We start from the raw sequence: 16,125 nt of genomic DNA, 5'->3' as shown, positions 1-16,125 counted from the left end.
GAAGACACTCCCCCGTGTGCTGCAGACACAGTGAGCAGCTTCAGGTTTCAGAGGTGATCAGGAAAGCTGAAGAGGTTCCAAAATGCAGCACTGAACTGGTTCAAGACTGGGAAAAGACACTTTATGACTCTGTGAGACCAAACTGCTCCAGTCTGTTTCTCACACCAAAAGGAAGACTAGAAGATGATGTGATTGCATTGATCATCATCTTCATGGGGAGAAAATACTGTCTTGTCTTGGCAGGGAAGAGTTGAGTGCAAGGTCATTGATGGAAGCTGGAACCAGCTGAAATGAGGTCCCTGGGCTCAGTACAGATGTGCACTGGCCACACTTAGTCTGGAGCTGAGGAATATATAAATTATCAGACCAGACCAATGGACCCTCAGAACCTTTTCCCCTCATGCATGCTGATTTTGTGGATCCAGCTCTGCCAAGAAAGGAACTTCCCAGCTGGAATGTCTGCTCCTGGGTGGGACACAACCCTGCAAATATTAACTGACAGCAATTCATTGCCCCATATGTTCTAACTCTGAGCAGGTGCCTGATGTGCAGAAGGACACAGTCCCAAATACTTCAGCAACTTTCTTCTACATGATTCCACGGCTCACAAGCCATGAGAGGAGCCTGCTGTTCCCCTCAAACACAAGTGAAACCATAAAACCAGCAGCACTGACACTCCTGGGAGCAGGGCTGAGCTCTCCAAAAGCCACTTGGTGCCTTAGCTGGGGCTGCAGAGCTTTGCAGAGGAGGAGGTGGAGGCAGCAGTGGTGGAATCCAGCTCTCCCAGCAGGAGCAAGCATCACTTTCTTGTGGTCCCTGTGAAATCCAGGTCGTGCTTCTGTGGCTAGAGCAGAACCAGGACCAGTCAGCTGTTCCCAAGGGTCCAGAGGAGAGCTGGGCACAGGGAATGACCCTCATGGCACAGCAGGTCAAGTCTGAAGCCTCCTGGTTAGGCTGGGGAAAGAGTACCAAGATCCCAGAGCAAAGCAGGAAGGAAAAGGAAGCCACTGACACTGGAAAGCTTCAGGCAGGATGGAAAGGGGGACGTGCACAGCCCCAGCAGAACCAGTTTTCCTTGGAAGAGAGGAGTCATCACAGCCTCCACCACACACAGCCTCGACCCACACATTCACTGAGCCAGGGGAGGTCACCCAGGGAAGCTTCAAGCTTCATTTCATTCCCACTCCTTTGGTCCTTCCATCAGCCCTTGCAAGCCCATGATGCTGCACTTGCTCAGTGCTGTGCTGAATTTTTGCCTCCCCTGCTACTGAGCAGCACAAACAACCTCCACTTGGAGATGAGGATAAAGCAGCAGGAGATCTGGGACATTCTTGTTCTCCAGAAATTCCCCAGGAGACACAGGGGGGACAGGGAACATCCTGCCTGGGGGAGGGAAGACATCAGGCCTGGTTCTGCCACTCCTGTGCCATGGCAGCTCTTCTGGAGCTGAGGCACAACTGCTGGGAAGGCTCAGAAAGGGGATGAGCAACACCAGGAGTGAATTTTCAGCTCTGCAGCTCCCAAGGCTCCAAGCAGGTGTCACAGGTTTGGGTGAGGGCACGGAGAGAAAAGGACTCAAAGCTTTCAGGGTGTCAGGAAAGTTCAGTGTCAGTCCTGGGGGCAGAAGGACTCCCCAGTGTGACCCAGGCAGTGCCCACGTCCCTGTGCCCACACAGAGACCTGTGCCAGCTGCCAGATCCCTGCAGGGCACTGCTGGGGCCACACTGGGACCAGTGATGGCCAGAGCCTCCACTTGGTGGAGACAGCAGCGCACAGGAGCCAAGGGAGAACCTGCCAGAGTCACCTCCCACTGCCAGGTCCCCAGGCCACCCTCCCCTGGTGGCTCTGAGCTCCGTCCCCAGCCTCATGCCACCACCCTTCTGCAGGAAACAATGCAGGTTTAGTGTTCAGTGTGGCCTTCCACCTCCCTCTGCAGGTCCAGCCTGCATTCAAACATCCATGGGCTGCTGTTCCCTGGGAAGAGAATATTCCTGCTCTCCAAACACAGCACAAAAACTGCTCAGAGCCATCAGAGGAGCAGAGCGCCCAGGCAGAGCTGGCTTAAACCCCATCTCCTTCCACAGGGGGGATCGAACTTCTTCTCCAGGGCTTTGCCCCTTCCTGGGAAATACCAACCTCCTTCACTGTTCCATGCCCTGTTTTTACTGAGCTGTGGGCCCTGGCAATCCAAGAGGCTCTTCCATGCTGAGCAGAAGAGGCAGAAGCCTTGGGAGCCCACAGTTCTCACTCTGTGCCTGGCTGCTCCTACAGGTGAGGTCCTGTTCCACTTCCCAGAACAGACTCTGTGATTTCCAACATGAAAGAGGCAAACAGACATTGCACTTGCATGTATCACTGCTCTCACTAAGTAGGCCACACAGCCAATTACTGTAATACCAGCTCTGCCATCTCACAATGCTCATTTCAACATTGCTGCCTGCTTTGATCATCAGACTTTCATCTTCCGATGACGTTACGGCCACTTTCATGTCAGACACAAGTGTGTGAAGGCAGGAGAGATTTCAGAAGGCCTTAATGAAGCCTCAGCATGAGGAACTGGAAAGACAGGGGTAAAAGTGGGTGCCTGGACCCATTTGGGTACAGCTTCCTTGGCCCTACACTGTGGCAGCTCCTGAAGGCCTAGGCTTTGGCAGAGCTCAATGATGCAGCACGACAACGTGGGCCAGAGCAGCTCTGGGTGTGAAGGCTCACCAGCATCAACACAGGGAGCAACATGGGCAATGCCAGGAGGGCAATGCCAGGAGGGCAATGCCTGGAAGGCAATGCCAGGAGGGCAAACCCAGGAGCTCCTCATGAGGAAAGCACAGAAAGGAAAGGCTGGTGCTGACACCAGTCCCCTCTGCACAGTGACACCAGCCACAGATCCAGCAGCCCCTTCCAGCTGATCTCCTGTGGCAGGAGCGGGGAGAAGGGGTGAAGGCTGCAGCATGGAGCTGTGCTGGTCCCTGCAGGGTCTCCCTGGCTGTGATGAGCAGAACTGCAATGAGTGAAAGCAAACAGGGCCCGTCAGCTGCTGCAGCCACAAGGAGCTCGCGCTTGCAGTTTGCTGTTTCTGATCTGGAGTAGCATCCTCATAAATAATGAAAGTGACTAAAAGCTACTTAAAAAACACACACTCCTCCCTTCTGAAAGAATGAGAAAAAAAGCCCAATTATAAAAGGACATTTCTTCCAGCTAGGAATAATTTGTCATGTAATTCTCTGAAGACAGCAACAGAAACATGCGTGCTCCGTGCTCCCTTTGAGTCATCTGTGATTGCACATGTACTCAGATGGCTTCTAATGAGGCTATTTTTACAGCACACATCCTGCTGAGATTTTGGGGAGGGGCAGAGTGAGATCAGTGAAGTATCAGTCTTCAACATCAGCTCCTCAAAAGGAGAGGAAAAGGAAACACATGTGGAGGAGAATGTACCACTCTGAACCAACACCTACAAACAGCTCTCCTGCCCCAGCAGAGAATGTGGAGCATCTTTTGGTTTTTTCTAAACAACACTCAGGCTGGAAAACCCAGAGATCATTAGTGCCTTGATGATATCAATGATGGCCAGGCTGCGCAGGGCTCTCTCTGGTGGAAGCTGTCCCTGCTCATGGCAGGGGCTGGAACAGGATGGGTCCTCAGGGGACCCCCAGCCCAACCCATTCTGTGATTCTATGGTGACACCCCTCGGCAGAGGACAGGGTGTGCCCAGGTAAACTGAAACACAATTTGGGCACTCCTTGGAAGGCTCTTATTGTCTGCAGCACCAAAGAGGTTCAGTAAGGACCCCAAACCACTCATGGGGACCAAGCAATGGGTACCTCTGTAGAGACCAGCAGGACACCAGCACCAGTGGGATGTCTCAACTTGTCTTCTGGAAACCAACGTGCAGTTGGCTCATCCAAGGCTAAATCAAAAGACCTCAGCTGTCAGAAAGTAAAGGAAGCAAAAAATGGGGGAGGCTGAAACTGGACTCAATTTACAGATGTCTGCCATGGTTTTACAAGAACCAGAAGGTTCCTGTCATGACTGGAGCTATGGGAAGTGGAATAGACAGAACAGATGTAAATGAACTCTCATTTTACATGGAGATGATGAAAGAAGAGACAAGAAAAAGAAGGATGTGAGTTGAAAATCTGCTTGTCTGATAAATTAGCTGTGGTGGCCTTCCCACCCCTCTCCATGGCTCCCATCTGCTTCCTGGGGCAGCCCAGGGGTTGGGTCCTGGGCCTTACACCAGGAGGAGGTGGAGAAGACCAGGAAGCAGAGGAACTGCCTGGTGTCCTTCACTGGGAACATCTCCTGCAGACAGCACCAGACAACAAGATTTTCAAGTGCAGAGTTAAAAGACAGAAAAGCAGGAGCTGCTTTCCCAGCATTACAACTGAGCTTCTGGCTCCAGGCTCCAGCCCCAGCTTCAGATGTTCCCTCACACCCTGAAAGGCAAAGACATCACCCCAAGCTCCTGTGCCACAGTGTCCAAAACGGCATCTCTCCAAGGGACTCAATCCCTCCTCCCTGCCACAGCTCCCAGAGCCTCTGCCAAAGGCCCTCTGCAGCCTGAGCCTGCATCCTTCAGAGGGGATGTCCTGCTGCTGACGTGTGAGGGGCTGCAACAACCACCCCATCCTGGATTCCTCCTCTGAGGGATTATTTTCTGGAACAGGCACTGTACTTCCAGTGTGGATTGCTGCCTCTGGTCATTGGGATTTGCTGGAAAGGAGATTCTCTTACTGGCAATCTCCCCTCCACAGGAGAAAACCTTCTCTGCTGTCTCTGAAGCAAACACTTCCTTAATATACACCGTGTGCACACCAAAAATATCCCTTCTGATCCCTGACTCTTTCCATCTGGGAGTCTGTCCATATTCCAGAGCATGGATACCCAAGCAGGACACCCAAGGGTGCCACCAGCACTCTGGGTGACACACACAGCCATGTACTGGTTCATATTCCTGAAACCCAAATTTTCCCTTGGTCACAGAGGGGTTCATGGTCATCCATGTTCCACCAGGAGGTTTCACTTCTCTTCACAATCTTCCCCAATTCCACTGTGAATTCCCAAAGTGTGCACTTTAATTCTGAAAGGTTCCAGGAAAACCTGCTCTCTCCTGTGCTGGTGTTATTTTAGGGGATGGGAAGTCCTTCCCCCCTCAGCAGTACAGAAGATTGTACTGCTGAAGAACAGAAGAAAAGCAAAAGCTGGTCAGAGCCTCTGGGCATTTTCCACATGCAACCTGCTCTTGAGAACCTCAGGATTCATAGCCTCCAAGGTCCCTGAGAGGTCACACATGCTCCTGTGGTCTCTGTGCTGGCTCTGCCCATGGCCAGGAGCTGCATCCTTGTGCTTGGCTGGGTTCCTTCACGAGGCTGCTGGGTCCCTTATTGGCATCTACCACCCTGAACATGCTGCTCCCTCCCACTCTGACCAGGGATGAAGCTGCAGCTCCTGGAGGCTCTGAGGCCCTAGGGGACATGAGTTGGACCTGGGGACATCAAACTAACTGGGCACACAAAGGAAATCCCTGAGGCAAGAGAAGCAGCCCAAACCCTGCCCCTACCTGGGACATATTTACATCCTCTGCTTTCTCCCTCCAAAATAAACTGAAATCAGAACATGAGGCCACGTCCTTCTGCAGGCAGAAATGTGATAGTAGCTGCCATTCAGGCTTTCCTGGGAGAAATTTGCCCAATAAATACCAATATTATTTAGGAGTTCATAAATTTAAAGAACATGAAGGTTTTGTAGAAGAGAGATGCCTCAAGGAAGTTCACCCCCTGCCTCTGAGGGCAGCCAGCTCTTGAAAACAGAGGTAGCAGCTTTCAAAAACCCCAAAATACATAATGCAGCACTCGGTGGTTTGTGTGGTGTCAGTGCTCAAATCTGGGGAAAACAAACAAACAAAGCAGAATACTTAATTTTTGCAGCTATCTGGGTCTAGTAAAACACACAACCTTTCCTGACAGCAAACTCTGCTTCAGGAAGTCCAAGAGGAATTTAATCGTGCGTTCATTCCTCAAGGGACGCTCGGCAGCCCCGAATCCTTCAGAGAAGGTAAACTCCAGGACCAATCAGCCTGCCTCTCCTCTGGAAATTAAACATTCAAATACAAACCAGAACAATAGTCAAGAGCCACAAAGAATTCCTAAGGTATTAGCAAAACAAATTCCCTTCAGTCCTTATTAGGAATATCTTGAGGATGGTTTGAAGAGGAAAGTCTAACCAAATATAAAAAAAATTTGGCTTATCCAACAAAAAACAACCGCGCGCTCTTTGCCAAAAGCAAAAGAATTCAGTCAGATAAAAACAGCGACACACAAATGATGCAGGTTAAAAACTGAATTTAAGATGATAATGGAATAGCTGCCAGCGTCTTTAAATTTTCAAGCGTGGAAATGTCAACAGAGACAAAGAAATTCAGGGAAAAACAAAGAGAATAGATTAAGGATTTATTTATATCAGTGAAAGAGCTCTGTGTTCCTTGACTAAGAAATAACTGAGGGGGTGAGAACTGAAATGGCCACAGGTCTCCAACATGCCATGAGGAGTGAGGGGGTGACCCAGGGATCTCCTGGTGGCTCAGCTCTCCTGAAGGCTTTAGAAGTGCCACATCTGGTACTTTATGGCTCCAGAAAGGGACATTTCTCCACCTCACACCACCCAAAGCTCTCCAGGACTTGGGCACTGGGCAAACTGGTGTGGTTTACACAGAAAACACTCCTGTCCCTCGGAGCTGGGATGTGTCTGAGAGCTGACATCTCCTTGTATGTGGACATTTGATCTTCTTTTGGGTTTCAGGGAAGCCTGCCTGGGTTCCCCACAGCTTCTGTCCTGGTTGTTGTATAGAACTGAACCATCCACAGCTCTAGAACTGGCCAGAGGGCACTTTTGAGGGGTTTTGTGCTGGTTGGTTGGTTTGTTTCTTTTTGAAGATGCCTGGTGAAAGCCCTTTAGTGGGCACCAAGGCTTATTAAATTCATTGCCTAATTAGTAAGAGTTTTCTCTTTTTCTGATGCAGGATGAGTTGGAAGCTCCTTGGTGCTCTGGGACTGAAAATCCCACAGGTTGCCGCTTAAGGAAAGGGGAGACAATTCAAATGATTTTCTTTGGAAAAAACTCCTGGAAATACCCAGTCCCAGGCCTGTCCCTCCACAGGGTGTAGAGTTTTCTCCCGAGCTTCAGAGGACCACAGCCTCAGGAATTGTCCTTCCCCAGTGCTGGGAGCCTGGTGAGCTGGAAGAGGAGCCTGAAGAAGAGTTATTGCCATCCCAGGGCACTCCCTTGGGTGACAGGAGCTGCTGGGGAGGATGTGTTCACACAGGACAGAGCAAGGAATGCAGGGAAGAGAGGGGAAGGTGCCACCAGGGAGGCTGGAGAAAGGTGAACTGAGAAGGAGCAAAGTGGGTGCAACCCTTTCTCAACAGCTTCTCTGTCACAGTGATTACAAGGGTCTTCAGGGTGAGAGAGAGATGAGAATGTTGACTTCATGTTCAGAAGGCTTGATTTATTATTTTATGATATATATATATAACATTATGACTATACTAAAAAGAAATAGAAGGAAAGTTCTCAGAAGGCTAGCTAAGCTAAGAATAGAAAAGGAATGAATAACAAAGATCTGTGTCTCAGCAGAGAGTGAGACGCAGCTCTGCCGTGAGTGGTCAGTAAATCCAAACATCCACCCGAGACCAATCACAGATGCACCTGTTCCATTCCACAGCAGCAGATAACCATTGTTTACACTTTGTTGCTGAAACCTCTCAGCTTCAGCAGGAAAAATCCTAACGAGAGGATTTTAATGAAAAGATGTCTGTGACACTTCTCCTCCCAGGGCTCCCCAGGGAACGGTCCCAGCCCCAAGAGCTCCCAGGAGCATTTGGACACTGCTCCCAGGAATGCCCAGGGTGGGATGTTGGGGTGTCTGTGCAGGGACAGGAGCTGGGCTCAGCGATCCTGGTGGATCCTTCCAGCTCAGGGATTGTGTGATTCCATGGAAGTCACATCTTCTATGGCACAGACTGAAGCACTGAGACCCCTGAGGCACCATGGCTTGGTCTGGAGTACCTGGGAAAACTGCACCATGTCAGAGCTGGGAAACCCCCAGGCCCAGCCCAAAGCACCTCTGGGAACTCCTGCCCTGCTCCAGCTGGGCCAGCGCCCTGAGCCTGCTCTGGACCTGCAGCTCTGAGCCCTTTGTGGGAGCTGCAGCCCAGCACCACTGGCCTAAAGGAGAGGCAGCCCTGCCCTGGGTGCAGCTGCAGCCCTGGACTGCCCCAGCTCCAGGAGCAGAGCTCCGAGCTCCTCCACAGCTACATCTGTGCTGCTGAGAGCCCGGGGCTGAGCTCCCAGCTGGCTCCGTTCCCTCCAAACAGATGCAGCTCCTAGAGCAGGGCCTGATTTATTCAGCAGGAGTCTCGCACATTAAGTGTAGTTAAGTCTGAAAACAAATCTAATGACTTTAAAATAAATAGCCAACAGAGGACTCCAAACTGAAATTCCTCCTTCCTCTGACACCCGCCATATAAACAATAATAATTATATAAAACCGTGTCTAACACATGACTACACAAGGCTCTGGTGACCAAGAAAAGCACACGCTGCTTGTCAGACATAATTGCACATTTGGTTTTTCAATTATTTCTTGTCAGGATCCAGAGCCCACCATCTGAACGCTGACATTAATTATTGGGAAGTTGTTAGTGCTCCAATAGTCCTATGGAGACTCCCAGTGCTCACCCTGAGCCCAGAGCTGCCAGCGCTGCTTCCACACTGCCCTCCTGTCCCATCCCACCAACCCTGGGACTGTCACACACCACACAGGACACCCACCCTGTGCACAAGGGGCTTCAGAAGAAGCTTAAAGCAAGTCTCCAGTGGACATCAGCAAGGAACTGATCCCTGCCATGTGCTCACCCACAGGATGGGACCAGACCATGTCCAGCACTGGGGCCTCCAACACAAGACCTGGAGCTGCTGGATGAGTCCAGAGGAGGCCATGGAACTGCCCTAGGGCTGGACCCCTCTGCTCTGGAGCCAGGCTGGGAGAGCTGGGGGTGCTCACCTGGAGAGGAGAAGCTCCAGGGAGAGCTCAGAGCCCCTGCCAGGGCCTGAAGGGGCTCCAGGAGAGCTGCAGAGGGACTGGGGACAAGGGATGGAGGGACAGGACACAGGGAATGGCTCCCAGTGCCAGAGGGCAGGGCTGGATGGGATATTGGGAATTGGGAATTGTTCCCTGGCAGGGTGGGCAGGCCCTGGCACAGGGTGCCCAGAGCAGCTGTGGCTGCCCCTGGATCCCTGGCAGTGCCCAAGGCCAGGCTGGGCAGGGCTGGGAGCAGCCTGGGACAGTGGGAGGTGTCCCTGCCATGGCAGGGGTGGCACTGGATGATCCCTAAGGTCCCTCCTAACCCAAAACAGTGTGGGATCCTGTGAATCCAGCCCCTGTCACCGTGTTCCTGCTGAGTCCCCTCCCAGCCCCTCTGAGCAGCTCCTGCCATCACACTCCCATCACATTGCTGCCCATCATGCAGGAAAACATCCTGCCTTTTACTGGCTTTTAATTTGCTGCTTTTTAATTTTGTTGACTGTCTCTTTTTTCCTTGCAAAAGGAAGAAAGAAGCCTCTGATCTACCTTTTCTGGAGTGTTCAAAAACACGCACAGCTTTGTCAGGTTGTCTCTTAGTTGTCATCTTCCCCAAGGCAAGCAGCCATCTCTCTTCTGGCTGCCTTCAAGGAAGAGGGCTTTTTGTGCTCCTAAGAATTCTCTTCACCTTTTAAAATCTCCCATTGCTGAGCACTCAGTGAGGGGCAGCAAGCACACAGGAGTCAATGGGGGAGGAGAACAGGGAGTGCTCTCTGCCACCAGGAGCTGCCAGCTGCACACCCTGGCCCCTGCTCTTCCAAAGGCAGCAACAGGCCTGGGGCTGGGGGTGGGGGGAGCACAAACCCCTGGGCCTCCAGAGCTTCCAGGCTTTGCTTGAAACAGAATAAAATCAATTCACTGCAGTAAAAAAAGAAAAATTGGATTGACCCAATATCACAGTCATCACCTTAGACTAAGCCTGCTACTGTGAGAAAAAAATATTGCAGGAAGATAAAATCCAGGAAACTTATATTATATTATATTAATTACATTATACTATATTATATTATACAATATTCTATTATACAATATTATTTTTGCTTGTATTTTTACTGATACAAATTAATTGCTAAAAGCTTCCTCGATAGTTTGCAATTAGTGAGGGTTTCAAGCAGCAATGGCTTTGAGAAACATCCATCTTGTGTCTCCATCCACTGATGACCTCACAGATTGAGTCAGAGCCACATTTCCACCTTCAACCACTGACACAGCTTTCTTGAAATATTACATTTTGATTCTGTTTTATTATTTTTAAATGGACTTGGTCATTCTCCATTCTTTCACCACGTTTTGTTCAGTCAGGTAGATGATAAAGTGGGTTTTGTTTCCCCTTTTCTACAAGGAAAAAAGCAACAGCCAGCCTCACACTCCTCTGGACACACAAAGGAACAGGGAGGGAAGTTCTCCCACCTTGCTTGGAGCTCCATCCCTGCCCTGGAAAGGGCCACTGCTCACTCCTGGGAGGATGGTTCAGCCCCAAAGGCAGCCCAGGCAGGTGGGATGGACACCCCAAAGGTGACATGGACACCCCAAAGGTAACATGGAAACTCCAGAGGTGACATGAACACCCCAAAGGTGAGATGGACGCTTCAGAGGTGAGATCGACACTCAGAGGTGACATGGACACCTCAAAGGTACAATGGACACTCCAAAGGTGACATGAACACCCCAAAGATGAGATGGACGCTTCAGAGGTGACATGGACACCCAAAAGGTGACATGGGCCCTCCAAAGGTGAGATGGATACTCCACAGCTGACATGGGCCCTCCAAAGATGAGATGGACACCCCAAAGGTGAGATGGACACTCCAGAGGTGACATGGATACTCTAAAAGTGAAATGGACAGTTCAAAGGTGACATGGGCACCGCAAAGATGAGATGGATGCCCCAAAGATGAGATGGACACCCCAAAGATGAGATGGATGCCCCAAAGGTGACATGGACACCCCAAAGGTGACAAGGACACTCCAAAGGTGAGATGGATACCCCAAAGCTGACATGGGCCCTCCAAAGATGAGATGGACACTCCAAAGGTGAGATGGACACTCCAGAGGTGACATGGGCACCCCAAAGATGAGATGGATACCCCAGAGATGAGATGGATGCCCCAAAGATGAGATGGATGCCCCAAAGGTGACATGGACACCCCAAAGGTGAGATGGACACTCCAAAGGCCAGCTCCCACATGGAGGATGCACTTGCCCACCTGCTGTGGGAAACCCTCCAGTGAGAGCTGCAAAACTGAATTAAAGGTTGGAATAAAGAATCCAGGGGAAGGAAGTGATGCCTGGCTCCTCTCCCCTTGCTCCTCAGCTTGTGCTTTCTTTCCAGGACTTCCTTCAGGCTGATTCCCAGTGAGCCAGCACTGCTGGGCCACAGGTGAGCCACCCCCAAAGTGAGACAGAGAAGTCTCCTGTGACAGACACCCAGTGTTCCTCTCCCAGCTCAGGGGCACCCCAGATGTGTTCAATGCCAAGCAGTGCCAACTGGACAAAAAGCTGCTAGGAATGAGGGGATTTTGTCCTGAAATGCCATTGGCAGAGCTGGGGCACTGGGCAGGGACCAGCCAGCCCAGTGGGACCATCAGACCCAGCAGGGGCTGCACGGTCAGCCGGGGGAGGCAGGGAGGACATCAGCACCACAGCGGTTCCCAGATCTCTCTGGATGTGCTTTTACACAGCAGGATCAGTTTTATCTAAGGAATGAAACTTTCACAGGGCTTTCAAGGCCCTGGAGGGACAGGAGGAGTCCCCATCCCTGGGTGTGTTTAACAGAGCCTGGATGTGGCACTGGGTGCCAGGGTTGAGCTGAGGGGTTGGGGCTGGGATGGAGTTGATCATCCTGAGGGTCTCTTCCAATCCAGTGATTCTGTGAGGCCACAGCCCAGGGCAGACCCACCTCAGTGCGTCCCTCTCCAGAGTGGGAGCAGCAGAGACACCTCTCAGTGGGATCACAGGGGAAGGGGGTGGTGGGACACCTCTGTCCTCTCCTTCTGAAGGACAGAAGGGTCTGCATGGCCCAAGGGGGCACTCACCTGGAACTCCCCACAGCACACACAAACCATCTCTGCTTTCAGTCCCCAGTGCCAGGATGAGGCCAGCCTCCCACATCATCCTTCCAGCCATATCCAGAGAGGGCTGCATGGACACAGCTCTGACACTCATCCCACCTTTGGCCACCCCATCTCCAGGGTGGAGAGCACAACTGACCCACCCAGCACACCCCAGCCCTACCTGCTGGAAGAGCTCCTCCGCCCGCTGCTGTTGCTCTCCTCGGCCTAGGAGATGAAAACAGAAGAGCTGGTTAGGTTCAGAAGGATGAGGCTGCTCTCCAGCCCAAACCTGGGGTACCCCAGAGCTGCACACACGCCCCAGGCCCAGCTCTGAGCAGGCTCGGAGCCTCCCCAGCCCATCCCCACCAAGTCTCCAGCAGTGACCCCTGGCATGCAGAGCCAGGTAGGAGACCAGGAATGGCCAAATTGTCCCAAAGCCCACGCAGGAACGGCCCCTCCAGGCCCAACAGCTCCCCTCGTTAGCCCTGTGCCCTAATTAGCCCCTGCAGGCCCTGACAGGGCTGAGCAGGGAGGGCCCAGGGTCTCCTCTTGCTCCTTCCCCAGCTCACTGATGAGAGCCTTCCTTGGAAAGACAATATTATTCCAATCCCAGAAATTTTATTTCTGAATTTGTGCAAATACAAGTTAAAAGATATTAGCTGCATTTCACATTTTGTGCAAATGGCAGAAACAGGCAATTCATGTGCAGCAGGATGGGGGCCAGCCAACGATTTCGATAAAATAAACCCTTTTTTAATTTAAATGCTAATGCACTGAATTAAAATTTAATAACTGAGGAAATTGAAAAGCCGAGCAGGAATATTGGAAATAAATCCAAGCAGAAACAGCTGAAATTAAAAATTCTAGAGAGTGGGAGGATAGCAGCTAAGCTGTCTTATATGATTACATTTTTTTTATATTTTTTTTTTTTCAGAACGAAGGGGGGAAGGAAAAAAATCCTATCTTTGGCTGGCTGTAGGGCAGTAAATCGAGAGTGCTGTGATTTATTGCTCAATTTTCCTGAGGGAAAAAGGCTTTCTTTCATGCTGAAATATTTCATAAATTTCAAGCCAGCATAAATTCTTAATTTAAAAGTTATGGAGGTCACATTTAGTGCACTGGTGCAATTCTGAAATCTTAAAGGAATAGCAACCAAAAAAAATTGCAATTTGGTTTTATTTTTTTTAATTCTTCATGTAAAATTTTCTTCAAAGGGATTGTCCAAGTTACACAAAGCAGAAACACAACCTGGTTTCTGAAGGGATATAAAATCCACTGGAAATGAAGAGATAAAAATCTAATTCAATTACAAAAAGGTATTTTGTTATGATGATTATGATGATGATGATGATTATTATTATTATTGCGAGCCACTTGAGGAATTTCTGTTAAAAAATTTCTTCTCTCCATTGCCTGGGAAAAGCCAGAAGGGAGGAGCTGACAATGTAATTGCTTCTGTTAGATCTCCAATCTTTTGTGAGCACTGATATGTTCATTTGTTATACAGCTGTTCCGCTACAGAAAGGATGTCAGAGCACCCATAATTCAAAGCAATCAATCAAAAATTAATGATTTGTCATGCTTACACAATGGGAAAAAAAGGAAAAAAAAAAGCTTTATGGGTTCCTGCAACTGGTAGATTGCTCAAACCTTTGGGGCATTTTCTAGAAGATTAGATCTGCGTACAAGGAAAAGGGGGAAAAAGGGGAAAAAGGAGATTTAATATAGAGCCAGGGCAGAAACCCTGCTGGGGTGCTGGGGATCCCAGAGATGGGAATCTCACAATTCCTGCCTGTAGAAAGGGGGTTGTGCACAACCCAACCTCACACAAGCCAAGAGACACATCTTGGATCACAGGGACCTTTTGAGGCTCCTGCCATGAGAATTCCATGGGAAAAGCACCTGCTGAATTATGCAACCATGGAATATCCAGAGCTGGAACGATATTCTGAGCCATGAGGATGATGGAACCCAGCCCTGGCCCTGCACAGACATCCCAACAATCCCCAGTGCTGGGCAGTTTCCTTATTTTGAAAGAAAAAAATGAGAAAAAAGGGAACCACAGCAGGTAAGGGCTCTCATCTCAATGGCTTCACCCAGCCAGGTTGCTGCTGGAGATGATCCATTAGACAAAAACACCAAGCTAAGCCTGAATGAGATCAGATCAAGCTGCCTTAAATGTTTCTGGGTGCTGAAATAAACAAATCCACAGAACCCCAGACTGGTTTGGGTTGGGAGGGACCTTAAAGCCCATCCAGTGCCACCCCCTGCCATGGCAGGGACACCTCCCACTGTCCCAGGCTGCTCCCAGCCCTGCCCAGCCTGGCCTTGGGCACTGCCAGGGATCCAGGGGCAGCCACAGCTGCTCTGGGCACCCTGTGCCAGGGCCTGCCCACCCTGCCAGGGAACAATTCCCAATTCCCAATATCCCATCCAGCCCTGCCCTCTGGCACTGGGAGCCATTCCCTGTGTCCTGTCCCTCCATCCCTGTCCCCAGTCCCTCTGCAGCTCTCCTGGAGCCCCTTCAGGCCCTGGCAGGGGCTCTGAGCTCTCCCTGGAGCTTCTCCTCTCCAGGTGAGCACCCCCAGCTCTCCCAGCCTGTTCCTTCAAAAATAAAATCCATTTAAACTAAAATATTCCACCTAAATTCTAAAAAGTGGCATTTGAGGACTAAAATACCAGAGGAATTGGAAGAGTGAAAGGCTGGAAATCACTGTTCAACCAGAATGTGCCAAAATGGGTCAGAGCAGCCCCAACAAAGTAACACCTTTGTGGAGGGGAACAGAAATCTCCTGTGCTCCTTTAGAATCTCCTGCACTCCCATTTACCCAAAGAATTGATTTTGGTGATTTCCTAATTTCTGATTAAAAAAGGAGAGGAGCAGAATTTTCATCTGCTGATGCCAGGGAGGCCGGATGTGGGGTGCTGGAACAGGCTGGAGACTGTCACACAATCTGCCCCATAAAATCATTTACAATTCAAAGTGTTACTCCCTGAATTGCTTTTCTACATATTGGGTGCGTTTAGGGGAGTTTTGTTTAACTAATGCTAATAAATATCCTTTAAATGAAAACGCACACAAGCAGAATGTGGTTTCAGGCCATATGCTCCTCAACTCAAGTTGTAAGCAAAAAGTAAATCATGTGATAATTAAGAAATGTATCAGTCAACATCTCCTAACACGATAACGTGTCAAAAAATAGGAGACCAAGCAGATGTAAAACTGACCTGAGAAATCCATGTTTATCGAGAGGGCTACACTATATTGGGAAAAAAATCCCAACATTTTAACAGTTACAGCAAAACTAAAAAATAACTTAAAGCAATAAAAATGTGAGATGAGATTTCAGACAATTTAAGCACAGGCTTTTTGCCTGATCACTTAAATTCTGATTAGAAACAATTATTCCAATCACTTGGATTTGCATCCATGCTTGGATCAGCTCCCGTGGATGGGATGGGGGCACTGGGACACCCCCAAGCACTGCCACAGCCCTTCAAGGGGGAAAAGGGCTCAATCCATGTATTTATTTATTTATTCAGACACAGCCACCCCCTGTGATTTGCCTCTGAACCCCATCCCAAAGGGAGAGGTCTCTGATTCTGCCTGAGGGTTGCAGGAAGAGCAGACCCCACTCACCCCTCTCCCACAGCACCTTCCCACTGCAGAAGGAAAAGGGCAGAGTTGTTTGTTTACCTGAGGAACAAAAAAGGAAAAAAAACCAAAACCCCCACCCTGCTTCCCCCAAATGCGTTCCCAGAGACAGCTGAGTAATTTTTGTCCAAACACAAACCACAGATTCAATTTTGGAAGGAGCCAGCAGCACCCAGCATGGAAAATTTCACCCCAAATAATTAAAATTTGGCAAAAGAGAAGCAACTGAAAACAGGTCTGACACAGGAATGTGCCATAAAAATAACTGCAGGCCTGCT

The 16,125-nt window shown here is 49.9% G+C and overlaps 1 protein-coding gene across 7 annotated transcripts in view; it reads right to left on the bottom strand.

Annotated features, from left to right (window-relative positions):
* ZNF618 (zinc finger protein 618) overlaps positions 1-16,125 on the bottom strand; it is a 146,038-nt gene that overhangs the window by 68,334 nt on the left and 61,579 nt on the right. For all 7 annotated transcript variants that reach the window (XM_054284103.1, XM_054284106.1, XM_054284105.1 and 4 more), the window contains exon 2: positions 12,374-12,417. In XM_054284103.1, the coding sequence (XP_054140078.1) occupies positions 12,374-12,417 (44 nt within the window). The remainder of the gene's footprint in view (positions 1-12,373; positions 12,418-16,125) is intronic.

The sequence above is a fragment of the Melozone crissalis genome, unplaced genomic scaffold (genome assembly GCF_028551555.1).
Source record: "Melozone crissalis strain CALT ecotype California unplaced genomic scaffold, PUWL_Pcris_2 ptg000041l_1, whole genome shotgun sequence".
Taxonomy (NCBI): Eukaryota; Metazoa; Chordata; class Aves; order Passeriformes; family Passerellidae; genus Melozone; species Melozone crissalis.
This window is presented reverse-complemented; position numbering and strand designations above follow the sequence as displayed.